General features: G+C 40.9%; 1 protein-coding gene across 1 annotated transcript in view; it reads right to left on the bottom strand.

Annotated features, from left to right (window-relative positions):
• The window catches only part of Elapor2 (endosome-lysosome associated apoptosis and autophagy regulator family member 2), a 165,659-nt gene that overhangs the window by 21,463 nt on the left and 129,252 nt on the right, over window positions 1–14,944 (bottom strand). Inside the window, exons 12-18 of the mRNA XM_038315483.1 lie at window positions 14,797–14,899; window positions 13,799–13,936; window positions 10,802–11,065; window positions 9,920–10,093; window positions 6,191–6,380; window positions 4,477–4,573; window positions 3,720–3,821 (exon numbers count right to left, since the gene is read on the bottom strand). Coding sequence (XP_038171411.1) covers window positions 3,720–3,821; window positions 4,477–4,573; window positions 6,191–6,380; window positions 9,920–10,093; window positions 10,802–11,065; window positions 13,799–13,936; window positions 14,797–14,899 — 1,068 coding nt within the window. The remainder of the gene's footprint in view (window positions 1–3,719; window positions 3,822–4,476; window positions 4,574–6,190; window positions 6,381–9,919; window positions 10,094–10,801; window positions 11,066–13,798; window positions 13,937–14,796; window positions 14,900–14,944) is intronic.

The raw sequence follows: 14,944 nt of genomic DNA, 5'->3' as shown, positions 1-14,944 counted from the left end.
AGTATCTATTATCTTGTAAAGATTCAGAGGGAAGAGATAAGGAACTCATTTACTCTAGCTCTGACTCTTAATTTCAAATGGATAGATTTTTTGACATTAATAGGCCTTCCTTGATGTCTCAACCAAATGCTGCATTAAAGTCCAATAAACCTGATGACTTTGATACAAAGACTAAATAAATCCCCGGAGCCTGCAACTCTCGATCACTATCGGGACAGAACTGGGCACATTCCTTTGGTGAGATGCAATATCTTCCGCGGCCATGCTGATAATGAAATGAATTTGGATTCCGCAAGAGGATTTCACAAAACGATTTTAGACTGACTGATAAACAGCTCAAGCAGCTGAGTGTGTTCCTAAACTGGGAGGAAAGAAAGAGGGGGTGGCGATGCTTTCAGACGAGTATTAATGATGAGAGAAGGCAGTTCAGATAAAAGAGTATAGCAGTAGTAACCTGGCCATCTGCTGAGTTTGCCCAGATAAATCTGCTATTTGCCTCTTTGTTTACTATGCTTCTTAACAATCATTATGAGAGACTGGAGGAGGGTGACATTTTGAAAAGGTGTTTTGTCATGAAAGAACAAGAGTCCTTAGGAGGTTGCTCCATCTCAGTGTTGTACACAGCAGTTCCACAGCCTCCGGCTCACCGTTTCCTACCTGGTGAAGTGAATGTGTTAACTCAAAGGCCTCCCAGATACACACAACAGACTGCTCTCTGAGCCTGCTTTCTAAGAAGGCATGTGTGTAATCTTTTTACTATGTCAAAAGGGCAGTTCTCCGGTGCAGTGCTTAGGTATGCATTATCCCTAACAAAAGGCTTGACTTGAGGTCTAAGAAGCCAGGGAGTGGCTTCATCTATGTAGAATTATTTGAGCTATTAGCAGTCCTTTGTATAAGTATTTTAGTCTGTGTCCAAGCAGCAAACTTTATTAGAAAAAAAAAACTCTCAGAAGTCATCTGAGGCTGTCATATTTTATCTGCCACGGGCACTACACTGTCTACCATTGGGAGCCACATACGTTAATTTGCCAGATCAAGCAGACAGGCTGAAGTTTCTAACTGCAGATGAAGTCCGGGTGGCATGCTTCCTCTGGAGTTCACACTCAGCAGAATGCACATTCCCTGATTCTCCCTGTGCAGACAGTTCACCTCACAGGAGTTGAGGGTCTTTAGGAAGTATTCCTGACCACCAAGATTCAAGGACGTTACTAATGCTGAAGTCGCTTTTGCCTGGCTGGAAAAGAGTAATTCCTGACGTGACACTACTGTCAAGGTCTCACTATGAGATCTCCTGATCAGCAAGAGGCAGTTCAAGACTAGTAGGTATCTGGTTAGCTTCTTTTCCTTGCGGATTTGAAAGCTTCCAAAAAGATGCAAAATAAGTCTTCTTCAAAAGTAGTCTGAGAAACTGTCTATTATTTTCATGTTGGTCGAAAAATCTTTATTCAGCCCCGTACCCAAATAAAATAAAATAAACTTTAAATTGTGGCCAAGCTGCTGTTTTGCCTGTTCTGGTCCTTGGGCGCCCCCTGGTGCCCTGCTGGGAAATTCATTCAAGAGGAAACTGAAGGTCAGCACATTTATCTGGGACTCCGTAGCTCCCTAGAGCCTCTGCCTGCCCGCCTTGGGGTGCATCGCAAGCACAAATGAATTTTTATCAAGATCATCTGTGCGAAGGACTCAGCCATAAACGCTACGTTTTAAATCAGCTTTTCAGAAGGCCGAGATGCAAACAATAGAAATGGAGAAGCTATCTCTGGAAAACAGAGAAAGGAAAACCTACACCGCGGACGGCAACAGAAATAAATAGTCCTCCAAATTTAATAGGCTTTGCAGTTGGCTTCTATTTTCAGAACTACGCCAGTGCTCAACACCAGAGATTCTGAAATCAATTTTAACAATAGATATTCTAAGATTTCTGCTGCAGGCGATTCTGGGAAACCACGAAATCAAATTCCCTGAGAGGGAAAGCTTGCCGGAGGTAAAGAGAAGCTTCCCGTCCTCCTGAGGTGCTATCCTTTAACCCCATGAGGCTATGTTTTATTTATGGTAAGGCGAATCGAAATGTATCCCGGCAGAGTCAGAAGATGATTTATTATCTGCGGGCCATGCGTGGCCTTTAGGATACCATCTGCTTGAGTCAGACCTAGAGGAAACTTTGAAGCCACCCAAATGGACTCTGCAGACCAAACCCCAGAGAGCTTAGCCGCAAAATCTGGAAAGGGACCCCAGGACGGCAACAGTCCATATACAGAGCACCAGAACTCAAAACTGCCCAGCAGAACACCAGAGCGAAGAAACATCTTGCTTCTGTTTCTAGAATCTTTCCATAAAGTTTCTAGCTACAGTGACCCCAGCTTAGAGGTGGCAGTGGGAGGCCCTGAAGTCCAAGAGCATCCATCTCTTCCCATTCCTGTATCCACTGCCTATTCCTGTTTTCTCAACACAGTCTTCTCCCACCTTAAACAGGTGAAAACAGTAACTCATTGGTAGAGCTACGCAAACAAGCGCTGCATCTGGTGAGAAGCTGCAGCGTGCCTGGATTTCCCAAAATAAGCCAGAATCACTGGCTTACTGATGGTCCTCTTGCTAGAACACAAAGTAGTTTAAGGTATAGAACAATGTTCTCTGGTCTGTGTGTGAGAGAAACGGGAGGGCTTTAAAATCTCTCAAGTAGGGGGCTGGAGAGATGGCTCAGAGGTTAAGAGCATTGCCTGCTCTTCCAAAGGTCCTGAGTTCAATTCCCAGCAACCACATGGTGGCTCACAACCATCTGTAATGGGGTCTGGTGCCCTCTTCTGGCCTGCAGGCTTACACACAGACAGGATATTGTATACATAATGAAATAAATAGAAAATAAAAATCTCTCAAGTAAAGTTACAAAAGATTAACTCACTTTCTTTTTAAAGTATATGGATTTGAGTTGAATAGAGAGACACTAAGCAAGCTACTATCGAAAATTCTTTAACTCTAACAATATTGAACATGCTGAACGATATATTGAAAATACTGAGACACCTAAGTAGTCCTTGTAGGGAAAGGCTATATTCAAATTAATCATTTTTGAAAACTAGAAGTTATGTTCTAGTACTTCCATACACACACACACACACACACACACACACACACACACACACAAATGGACAGGATATATCAAATACAGACCACAGAGAGCCGGTACCACAATGGCAATCAGTTGAATATTCTGCGTTATGTTCTACAGGTTAGATTTACCTTGATGATTCTGCTACAATTACTCAGAAACCTGAGATTGAAAATGGATCTAAATATCGTCTTCAAGACCCCATTCCCTCACAGAGAATCAGGACCCAGAGAGTGGTTAGATTACTGAGCCCAGGCAGTTAATTGGTGATCTAGTTCTAGGAACCAGGGCCCGTCCTCACCCATTAAAGAAAACCGATGAACAGTGAGAATAAATACAGGAATACAAACAATATAAGCAGTTGTTTATTGCCTAAATTGTTTTGAAGGTGAAAGGGACAAGCGGATGTCATTAAAGAGGATGGAAGGCAGAGGTATTGACAAGAACCTATTTATTTAAATCATGTCCTGACATATCCCAACAACAAATGTACTGGTTCCTTTGATCTCTTTCTGCTTTATTTCCATAAAGAATATGTTTTAATAGTAATATCCCAGACAGCTTTGCTTCTAAAAAGAAACTCCACATTGAATAAGCACATAGGAAAAGTGAATACCTGGGGACTGAAATCACACCTGCGCCGGGTCTCATGGGATTACACCTCATTTTCACAGCGGTCGATCGGCCATTGATACAAGAGGTGGTGGCTGTGGAAGACCTAGCATAAAGCAGGCACTGATTAAAGATCAAATATAATACAGACGACAAGAACAAAAGCATCATGTACAAAAATGGCTCTCATGCTCCATTAACAAACAGAAAGGGAAAAATGTATTAACGGTTACTAATTTGTAACTTAATACAAACTCGGTGTATTGGCTTTCACTGACTTCATGAAGTAGACAATTTTCCCAGGTAACATGATGGCCTATCATCAAAGAATTTGTTACGATTCCTATAAGTCTAATCACAATTAAAAAATTTTTTTTGAGGAAAACAGGGGTTAGTCATATCAAAACATCAGGCTAGTGTTTAGATAAGTGGATAAGAAATAATTGCTGCCTAGGCCATGAGCCACAATCTCCTGATGGCTAAACTTCAAAGTGTGCGTGCATGTGTGTGTGTGTGTGTGTGTGTGTGTGTGTGTGTGTGTGACTCTCAAAATAGTCTGTGTTTCTCACCCTTTACCAAACCATTTAACATCCACATTTTAAACACAACCTGCCATATTAGACACTCTGAAGCAACACTGTATTTTCTTTCTTGCCACTAGGAAATTATAACCTGGAATAACAACTAAAGTCTATAGGTTCACTTGTACGAGATCTTCATTAAAAAAATAGTCACATGAAAAAAAAAATATCTCCACTTACTTATAAAAGAAATGCACATCTGGAATGTGACTCGATGGCACTGGGAACATGTCTTCCTTGATATTAACATTTTGCAAGGCAGCTTCAACGGTGACTCCTAGACAATATTGACAAACAATGAAGCAACCGGAGGATCTAGGTTTACTTAGATCTGTGCGTCTGAGCATAAAATAGCCTGACTTTGACAACCGTCCCAGATATATTAAATTAAAGCATTCCCGGTAAGCAAAAGGAACTTTCCAACATCTCCAGAGGAAAAAAAAAAAAAGATTCTAATCCTCAGCCATGTAATCTACCGCATTTCACCACACTGGGTGTTTTGTTGTTGATTTTCTAGAACCTGTAGGATATACACAAAGATTCAGACGGTTTCTAAGGTCCCTTCTAATTCTACTGTTTCAAAATCTATTCCGATATCACGAACTTCCACTGGGTTTTGTCAGTCAAGACAGGCTAGTCTGCTAATATAATTTTGCTCACCTTCAACACAGACATGTGTATCTCACAAAGCCAGTTGCTTTCATGCCTGTGGTCAGGCAACTTTACAGGCTGGGCAGTACAGTGAAACCATCCACCCACCAAAAAAAAAAAAAAAAAAAAAAAAAAAAAAAAAAAAAAAAAAAGGAAAATAATGGAGAAGACTTTGCTCTAATGCTTTCCAGGAACAAATACCAAACTTGTTCAATCAGAAAGCCAGGCTTTCACCCTCACATAGGTAAAACCTTGGTAGAATTAAACTCTGGGAATGGGCTGGAGCCTGGGAGCTGACCTTGGTGGTGCTAAGGCTTGAAGTTGGTACACTTGGAGTCCTCAGCAATGTTCTCAGATCAGACCTCGCATCCCAAATTCCAGCCCCCTGCCAGCGGTTATGAGTGAATTTGACTCCTAATAATCGCTAGGGAGCTGGACTCCTCATAAAACTTTCCTATACTATAAGACCTCAGACATAAGGAATAAAACTCAAGGTTTTCACCCTCGGTGCTGAAATCCTTCTGGTATGAGATGAGGCAATGAAACATACTGTATTGTGACTTAGATTTAGATATGCGTTTTCTATTCTTTGCTCTTTTATATATTTATAAAGAATTTTAATTTTTGTTATATGTGGGAGGAGTGTATGCATTTGTGTCGATACACACATTCATGTGTAGACATAATAAGGTCAAAGTTGATTTGAGGCATCTTCTACCACTCTCTGTCTTGTATTTGCTATAGAGTCTTTCATTGCATCTCATTAGCAACCATTACCACTAAACTAGCTGACCACCAAGTCCTAGGGACTTTACCTCTCTGTAGCAGCACTAGGGTTTCGGGCATGAACCACACAGCCAGATTTTACACAGCCATTAGGGATCCAAACTAAGGTGTTCACCCTTGTGCAGCAAGCATGTGATTCATCTTCGGTCCTATTTGATCTTTAAAATTAGTTCCCTCTTGAACTAAACATCTGAATGAACTAGAGAATGTGAATAAACTAAATAATCTCAGAAAACATAACAAATAACATTCCATAGAGAAATACAGAATCTTCTTATACTCTGAGATTGACCAACAGACCTCACTCTCGTGGGATTTTTTTTTTTTTAACCATTTTACAAGATGACAGCTTTGGTCTGCAGGCTTTAGTCTTGTGTGGTAAACACCAATATGATGAAAAGTTGTTATTACTATAAATAAGCATATGCACGCTTGTACTAAGCCAAAGGAAACTTACCTAGAAACGTGTCTGCCAGAATAATAGACTGGGATGACAGAGCTGCCCGGAAGCCCTTGCTCTCAGAAGGAATGATAGTGGACTGGCATACAAATGCCCCAACTAAATTTGTGTCATCGTCTGACCCCATCACCACTTCCTTCGCTGCGAAGTCTGAGATGTTGTTGGTACAGAGAGCCATCTTTCTCCCCTAGGAAAGCAAAGCCACAAGTGGAAGGTTTGCCGGTAGTCGTCAGCCTACAACCTGAACCTCAATTAGCCTGTGAATCTCACCAGAGGAGTTGCTTTCTCCTCAACACAGAGATCCTTATCTACTTGCTCCGGGTGGTGCCCGGGCATCAGTCTCAAGGTGATTTCAGTGTTCAGTCGAGGAGTTGATGAGGTTGTTCCAGACCTATTGGTCCTCCTACTACACGCATCATTTGTTTGGATGATAGTTGTATAACTCCAAGAAATAAATATCTATGAAATGTTTACTTCATAGCTCAACAAGGCATTCCAGGGATGCAGCAAACTGCTGATGAAGATGTAGATGCTCCTTCATGAGTGGCGAAGTGTGGTTGGAAAAGGCCTAAAAGCCATACTGCTACAGCATCCCAGAGCATCTGAATTATAGACTCTTGGTCACTGTAGGTGTTTTAATAACCTACTCTTGGACACGGTGGTGTATTTGTTTACACAATAATTTGAGAGACTATGAGAAGTTAACTTTCCAGTCATATCCTGTCTGCGTTTGTATAATGTTTAAATATACTTCAGGACACTGCAAAGAACTATAGCTTGCTCCACAATTTCTACAAAGAAATATAAAAAGAAAATTGGAAAGTTATTTTATTGATCTGAGAGTACATATACAAAGACATGAAACATAAATAGTTCTCTTTATTAATGTAACTAGCAATCCTAATGATGTGGGACTTCTCTCTGTATGCTGTGATTGCCACTGATAAATTAAGGAACTGCTTTGGGCCTATAGAAGAGCTATAGGGTAACAGAGATAGGCATGATGAACTAAACTGAATGCTGGGAGAAAGGAGGCAAAGCCATGGAGCCACCACCAGAGATAGACCAGATGTGCTGAAACTTTGCTGGTAGGTCATGACTTCGTGGTGATACACAGATTAATGGAAATGGGTTAAATTAAGATGTAAGAGTTACTAATAAGAAGCTAGAGCTAATGAGCCAAGCAGTAATTTAAATAATTTGGTTTCTGTGTGATTATTTCGGGACTAAGTAGCTGGGAACCAACAAGTGGCCTCCCTCCAACATTCTAACATATAAATTTTCTCTCTCCACGAGGCTTTCTCATCATCAAACAGGAAAAATATATTTTTACTAAATTGTTGTAACCTAGAAAATAGTAGAAAATAGCTGAGAGAAAGAAGTCAGGGAAAGGGGAGAAAATGGCAGAGCCTAAAAGAAAACAAGGGAGAATAACAACAACCACAAAGCTGGGTCTGGCTCATTTTCATGAGTTTGAGGCTAGCCTGGACTATATAGTGAGTTCTAGGCCAGCCTGGGCTACATAGCAAACTCACTCAAAAGAAAACAAAATGAGAACGAGAGAAGATATTTTTAAAAAGGTAGAAGAAGTAGTACAAAAATAGGATTGAGAAATACAACAGATAATGAAATCAATCTCATTCACTGCTTCATACAAAGATATTTAGTATGCATTCCTTTATTAAGTGAATGAGTGCCCAATCAACCTATTGAGTGCTGAATTACCACCTATAAAGTCGGGTCATGACAAGTGCATTGTCTTAAGGTCCTATTCCTGTGGCAAAACACCATACTTAAGAGCAAAGGGGAGGAGTTTATTTCATTTTAAAGCTTGTTGTCCATCATCCAGTGAAGTCAGGGCAGGAATTAAGTAGATCAGTTACCTAGAAGGCAGGAGCTGAAGCAGAGGCCATAGAAGAGAGCTGCTTACTGGTTTGCTCACCATGGTTTGTGTAGTCTGTTTCCTTATACAATGACCACTATCCACTCTGGGCTAAGCCCTCCTCAACCAATCATGAGTCGAGAAAATGCGTGATGGACTTGCCAATAGGCCAGTCTTATGAAGGCATTTTTTTTCAGTTGAGGTCCCTGTTCTCAAATGACTCAAGCTTTTGTAAAGTTGACAAAAAGCTAGTCAGCACACACTAAATATATATGTGTGTGTCTGTGTCTGTGTGTCTGTGTAATATATATATCTTAAGATATATATATATCTTAAAACTTCTATGGTAACCAGATCTTTTTCATTTCATTTCGAACAAGTTTGTCACAGCATCTCATAATGATTATGACTGTATATACAGTAGTCAATGTAAAAAAGAAATGAGAGAAATGTTGTTTTACATATTCCATATTTGCCTTTGTTAATGGTATATGTGCTGTGCATTGTCCCTCCCCCACACTACAGTCTCTCATAGCAGTGAAAATACAGCATCTACCCCGACATAAATCCCCTTGACAGTAACAAAGTTTTGCCTCTTCCATCCCACCAAATAAATCTTGTATTCATCAGGAGAGGCTACTTTTTCAGTGAACATTTGACCCTGTATATCTCCTTTGGAATTAAGACAAAAATTCTCTTAGTAGTGTTTCCCCCTTTTTAAAAACATAACCAGAGTTTATGTTATATGTCCACACAGTCAGAATAAGAAATGCTGAGAATAGCCGGGCGGTGGTGGCGCACGCCTTTAATCCCAGCACTCGGGAGGCAGAGGCAGGCGGATCTCTGTGAGTTCGAGGCCAGCCTGGTCTACAAGAGCTAGTTCCAGGACAGGCTCCAAAGCTACAGAGAAACCCTGTCTCGAAAAACCAAAAAAAAAAAAAAATGCTGAGAATTAGCAAAACACAAATTTGGGGCAGTGTTATGTTTCACAGGAGACTGGTATGTGAACTGGTGGCCTGAGGAGGGGAAGATCTGCCTTGAATGTGAGCAGATGCCATCCAGCTGACCGGACCCAGATAAAACAGAAAGGCCGAGGCAAGAATTCCTTCTTCCCGAGCTGCTAGACTCTCATCCTGCTGCCAGGGAATCAGAACTTCAGCTTCTCTGGCCTTGGGACCCAGGACTCAGAGCCACGGTTCTCAGTTTTCAGCTGTCTCTTATTCGGAAGCTTTTAGACCTGGCCTTTTAGCCTTACTAGTATACGAGTAGTATCCCAGCAAGGGGTCTCATTTCCAGATGGCCCTATCATAGGACTTTTCAGCCCCCATAATCATATGCACCAATTCTACACAACCTTCTCTCTCTCTCTCTCTCTCTCTCTCTCTCTCTCTCTCTCTCTCTCTCTCTCTCTCTCTCTCTCTCTCTCTCTCTCTCTGTGTGTGTGTGTGTGTGTATGTGTGTGTGTGTGTGTGTTATTTCTCTGTCTCTGGGGAATCCTAATACAATAAGCTTTCAAAAACATAATACCCTACCTACATTTTTTTAAAAAATGAGATCAACACACTTAACCACTTTTTCCCCTTCCTACTTTCAGGAAGAGCGGAGAGAAAGGGACTCAATGTATTTAAGCTACACCTATAAGGCTTGGAGTTCCGCTGATTGGCTCAGTCTCTAAGAACCACACGAGACTGCCCCGGTAGAGAAGGCTGTCAATATGATAGGAAATAACAGGACTAATCTCTATACCTGGCATTAGTTGTTGATGGTCGTGGAGATTTGATTGGTCACTTTACTCAGAACAGTATCTTAAAACTGGACTACAGACCTGAACACCCAGAACTCACCTCATGCCCACACAGACTGATATTGAAGAAATGGAAGTATTTCGTTCCCTTGGAGGTAAAGCTGGGGCCATTCATTAGTGAACCCACACCGCTGAGGTTGCGAAAGTCATAGTGCAAGCTCCGATTTTCCTTCTCATAGTAGAAAAAGCAGTCACTGTAGCAAGTGGAGTGATCCTTAAAGACGAAAAACAAGCATGTATTCAGTGCTCACCTAATTTAAGAGAAAATAGGGAAGAAAATCAAAAGGCTCTTCTCCAAGGTCAACAGCAATTCCACATACTGCCCACCTTACCGTCAGAGAACCACACACACAGGAAGTTGGTTATGGAATTCTATTTTGACTAGGCAAAGATGAGCTGCAGAACATTACTTCGACTGTAAAAGGTGTGCTACATTTGTTTAGGCTGGACTTGTTCAACAATGTACAGATGTGTGTTTAAGTATGTAAATATGTGCTGCATATGTTTTACCTTGCCCTGTCTAAAGCACCTGATTGAACTAATAAAAAGCCAAATGGCCAATAGCTAGGCAGAAAAGGGATGGGCAGGGCTGGCAGACAGAGAGAGTAATTAGGAGAAATCCAAGTTGGAGAAGAAGGGAGAAAAAGAGGGACATGCCAGGGGCAGAAGACATGCAGTCACCAGCCAGCCACGGAGACAGAAGGCACGTAAGATATACAGAAAGGATGAAGGGTAAAAAGTTCCCAAGGCAAAGATAAAGAGAAACAGAATAAAATAAAAGCTAAGCTAAGGCATTCAAATCTATCAACAAGTATCTGGGTTGTGATTTGGGAGCTGGTTGGTGGCCCAAAGAAAAAGCCTGGTACAGACTTTAGGTTTCCTGCCAAGAATGGCTTTGGGAATGCCTGCAAAGCAGACTCACCTGAGTGCTTTTACTCCCAGGCCCACAGGGAATGCAAGCCTCCTTGCCGTAGACCTGATGGATGGACAAGTAGGTGTCAGCTGAGCACTCCTTGCACTGGTTGGTTTCCTTCTCGATGTAGTGGCCTGGGGGGCAGGGCACGCACGATGAGCCGGACTGCTCGGAACCCAGGGCACAGGCACGGCATGACGAGGCCACCCCATCGACTGCATTGGTGGCTGTGATAGAATAAATCTTCACCACATCATTGATGAAACGTCTGTTCTAGAAAGAGAGCAGAAAGAATGACATCTGCCTTGGACTGCAACTATACAACAAAGCTACGTTTACGTTGGCATTACCAAAATAACCAAAATGTTCCAAACTGATATGCCATTGCTCCTGTTTTGTCCTTCTAAGTAAAAAGACCTTAAATCTTGAGATCAGGAGCCGCTTTGTACAACCACAGAATCCCAGATACGTTGCTGTGATTGACATCACATATGTCATTGCTAGCACGGTTACAGAAGAGTACCACAGCAGCTTAATAGCTCACCTTAGCCCACACATCCATAACTCTCAGTGATGTGGTGGGTGCCCTAAGTCCGGCAGGGTGAGACATCCTGGAAGGTAAGGACCTCTTTTCCTCACTCAACTACTGTGATACCAATGGGGCTCATATCGCTTCCTTGAGCCTTCCTTTCCCTCTCCAGCCCTTCCCCTAAGCAATGCGTTCTAGTCTTTAATAAAGTGGAATTAAAAGAGCCTGAATCCTGCTGCGTTTTTCCTCTAATGGTACAGGATTATTTAAGGTCTGGTTTTTGTCACCATAACCTACAACATCACACCTGACTGCTTAATGTTTTGCTTCTGAACCAAGAAAACTCACTCACATGCCACCACAGCAGTGAAGAGTCGCTGAGCAAAGACTCACCCTGTTTTCATTTTGATAAAGTCATAGCTGTGTGTGTCAGATACACAACAAATAATAGACCCCAGACTAGGGAGGTGACCCAGTGGCAAAGTGCTTGCTGCACAAGCAGGAGGACCCAGTGTTCACACAAAAAGGAGGCATGGCACCAAAGGCATCTAACCCCAGTGCTGGGGGATTGAGGTGGGGCAGAGATAGATATTCTGGGCCTGCTAGTCCAGCCAAAATATCTGGCTCTAGGTTCTGTGAGAGCCCCTGTCTCAAAAAAAAAAAATGCTGAGAACAATTGGATGGCTTCCAGTGTTGACTTCTGATCTACATTCAGACAAAACAAACAAACAAACAAAAACCACAGGCAAGGATAGAACACACATTCTCTCTCTCTGTCTCTGTCTCTCTCTGTCTCTCTCTATCTCTGTCTCTGTCTCTCTCTGTCTCTCTCTTTCTCTGTCTCTGTCTCTCTCACAAAGACACACAAACACACACACATATATATATTATATATATAATATATATTACACACTGATACACACACACACACTGATACTCCAAAAATAAATAAATGAATGACTAACAAGCCAGCTAGTATTGAAATATGCAGTGGAATGCTCAGAGAGAGGATTAGATCTATACTAGCAATGAAAATCAAAAAAAGGCAATAGTTGTCTCTGTTCTACCATTCTGTATACAAATACATTCTCTCTAAAAGCACATATCACCATAATGAAAAACATAAACTCACACTAGTTAATGAGACTTAAGAAAATCTTAGCTAGTTGGATAAAGAAGAATAAAGTTATGAACTTTCTTGGTCTCAAAAAGATTTTTTTTAAAAAAGTTCCAAGTAAAAACAATATTGAATTTTCTCTTAAGCGTTAACAACTGTGTTTGCTCATAGCTCAGAATAAATCATAGATTTGTTGTCATTCCACCCATTTCGTGCATTTTTACTCTCAAAAAATTAAAAATTTTCATCTTATACCAATTCACAACAAGATGACTGACTCAAAGAAGTGCTCTCTCCAATTTGAATGATAGCTTTGTGTGTGTGTGTGTGTGTGTGTGTGTGTGTGTGTGTGTATCACAACTGGGCATCATCTTTGTGTTTCAAAAGGAATAAAAATTATGGGATCATATTGTTCTGTAATGTGAGCATAATACTGTGTGCATCCCGTAGAGCACCTTGAAAGTTCTCCATTCTGTGTGTAGAACCCATGGTATCCTATACACAGGTAGCAATGCTCTACACATGGATACATGTTTTCATTCTTTGACGTCCTATGTCCTTACACAGAGATCATAATGCCCTGTATGAGGCTCATGGTGCAAGTTTACCACTCAGAATGCACTTACAAAGGGCTGGTGTCATACTTTTTGAAGGATTTATAGTCTCCTGTATGCAGGTCAGAATGCATCTGCATAGAGAAAGCAGCTCACCTACACCCAGCTTGCGATGATCTCAGTGGAACTCATACTGACCTATGTAGACTACACATGAGCTTTCTTAGCTTATAATGCCATGTATGAAACAGATGATGTCTCCATTTACAGCCCTTAGCGTCTCCATATGCTCCTAATGGAGATCTGTAGAGAGGAGCAGCGGGCTGCGTCCCGCCACCCGGCTCCCGCACAGCGAGCTTTGCCCCAGAAATAATTACACGGAAACTGTATTCTTTTAAACACTGCCTGGCCCATTAGTTTCAGCCCCTTATTGGCTAACTTCTCACATCTTGCTTTAACCCATATTTAGTAATCTATATAGCACCACGAGGTGGTCGCTTACCAGGAGAGATCTTAACCTGCATCTGTCTTGGAGAGGAGAAACATGGCAACTGCCTATGGCGACTGCCTGAAGCATCTGCCTTCTCTCTCCCAGAATTCTGTTCTGTCTACTCAGCCTACCTAATTTTATGTCTCATTAAAGGACCAAGGTAGTTTCTTTATTAACCAATAAAAGTAACACATAGACACTCCTCCATAATTTCCCCTCTTTCTGTTTAAACAAAAAAGAAAGGCTTTCACTGCCTCCTCACTACAGAGATCACACCCAACGGAGGGCTGAAGAGCCATACAAGGCTGGAACTTACGTCTTGACCTTGGTTCGTTCTCTGGAATGCCCATGTGAATGTAAATGTTGCGTTCTTGAAGATGATGTGGGTATACGCTTGCTTTTCTTTGGTTCCTCCCCATGATTCCACCACATTGGTGCTTTTTCTATTTATATCCTAAAACAGAAGAGAAATATTTACAAATAAAGTACAAACTAAGCAGTTCTTTATTTTGAACACACTGTAAACCATTTAGAGGTTTTATTTCCCATCTGAATCTATCTTTACTGAATATATATACATATATACTATATATATATATATATTTCTGAAATATATATGTATATATATATATATATACATATATATTTCTGACCACACGAGTCTTTAATCTGCTAAGTGGCATGATGATTAGGATTAAAGCTGTGGTTCTGCCGGCTGGCTTCTCTCCATTCATTAGCTTTTCGAGAGTGTAACTTCATGGCAGAGGTACTGGTGGCAGCCAGATTATTGCCACAACTCTGTGGAGTTTCTAGGTCCATTCCACCACTAAGAAGCCTTCCTATAAATAATATAACTTTATATTATATTATATACATTATATAATATAATATAATTATATTATATATTTATATTATAAAGTGTTATTTGATATATTATTTGTGATTTAATTTGATAACTCAAAACTCCTATGAGAAAACCAATTACATGAAGACTAAAGGAAGTTATCAAACTCTGATATTAGCTACATATTTGCAATCATTTGTAACATGTAAGCTTGGCATGTTGGTACCCTTGGGAGGATGGGACGTCAGGGTCACAGGTTAAATACTGAGAGCCCATACCATGAGGAATAAAGACTTGGCAAGCCTTATTGTACAATTCTTAGTTATTTAAAAATATTTTTGAAAGCTATTTAAAATATTTTTTTGAAAGTTCTAAGAAAGACAAGGAAATTGGTTCTTATCCCAACTTAAATAAATAAATTCAAACTTGAAAGAGAATAATAAACCTTGAAATCTGCCTTATTCACTTACCACCATGAAGTACAGAACACAGTCAGCTGAGCAGAGGGTCTCAAAGACAAAGGTTATTCTTCCTAGCTCAGAACCTGTGGCTCCTGTCATAGATGTTGGTGGTCTACATGACAGAACAAAATTGTAATATCAATAATGTATGCTGAAT

The sequence above is a fragment of the Arvicola amphibius genome, chromosome 18, assembly GCF_903992535.2.
Source record: "Arvicola amphibius chromosome 18, mArvAmp1.2, whole genome shotgun sequence".
NCBI lineage: Eukaryota > Metazoa > Chordata > Mammalia > Rodentia > Cricetidae > Arvicola > Arvicola amphibius.
This window is presented reverse-complemented; position numbering and strand designations above follow the sequence as displayed.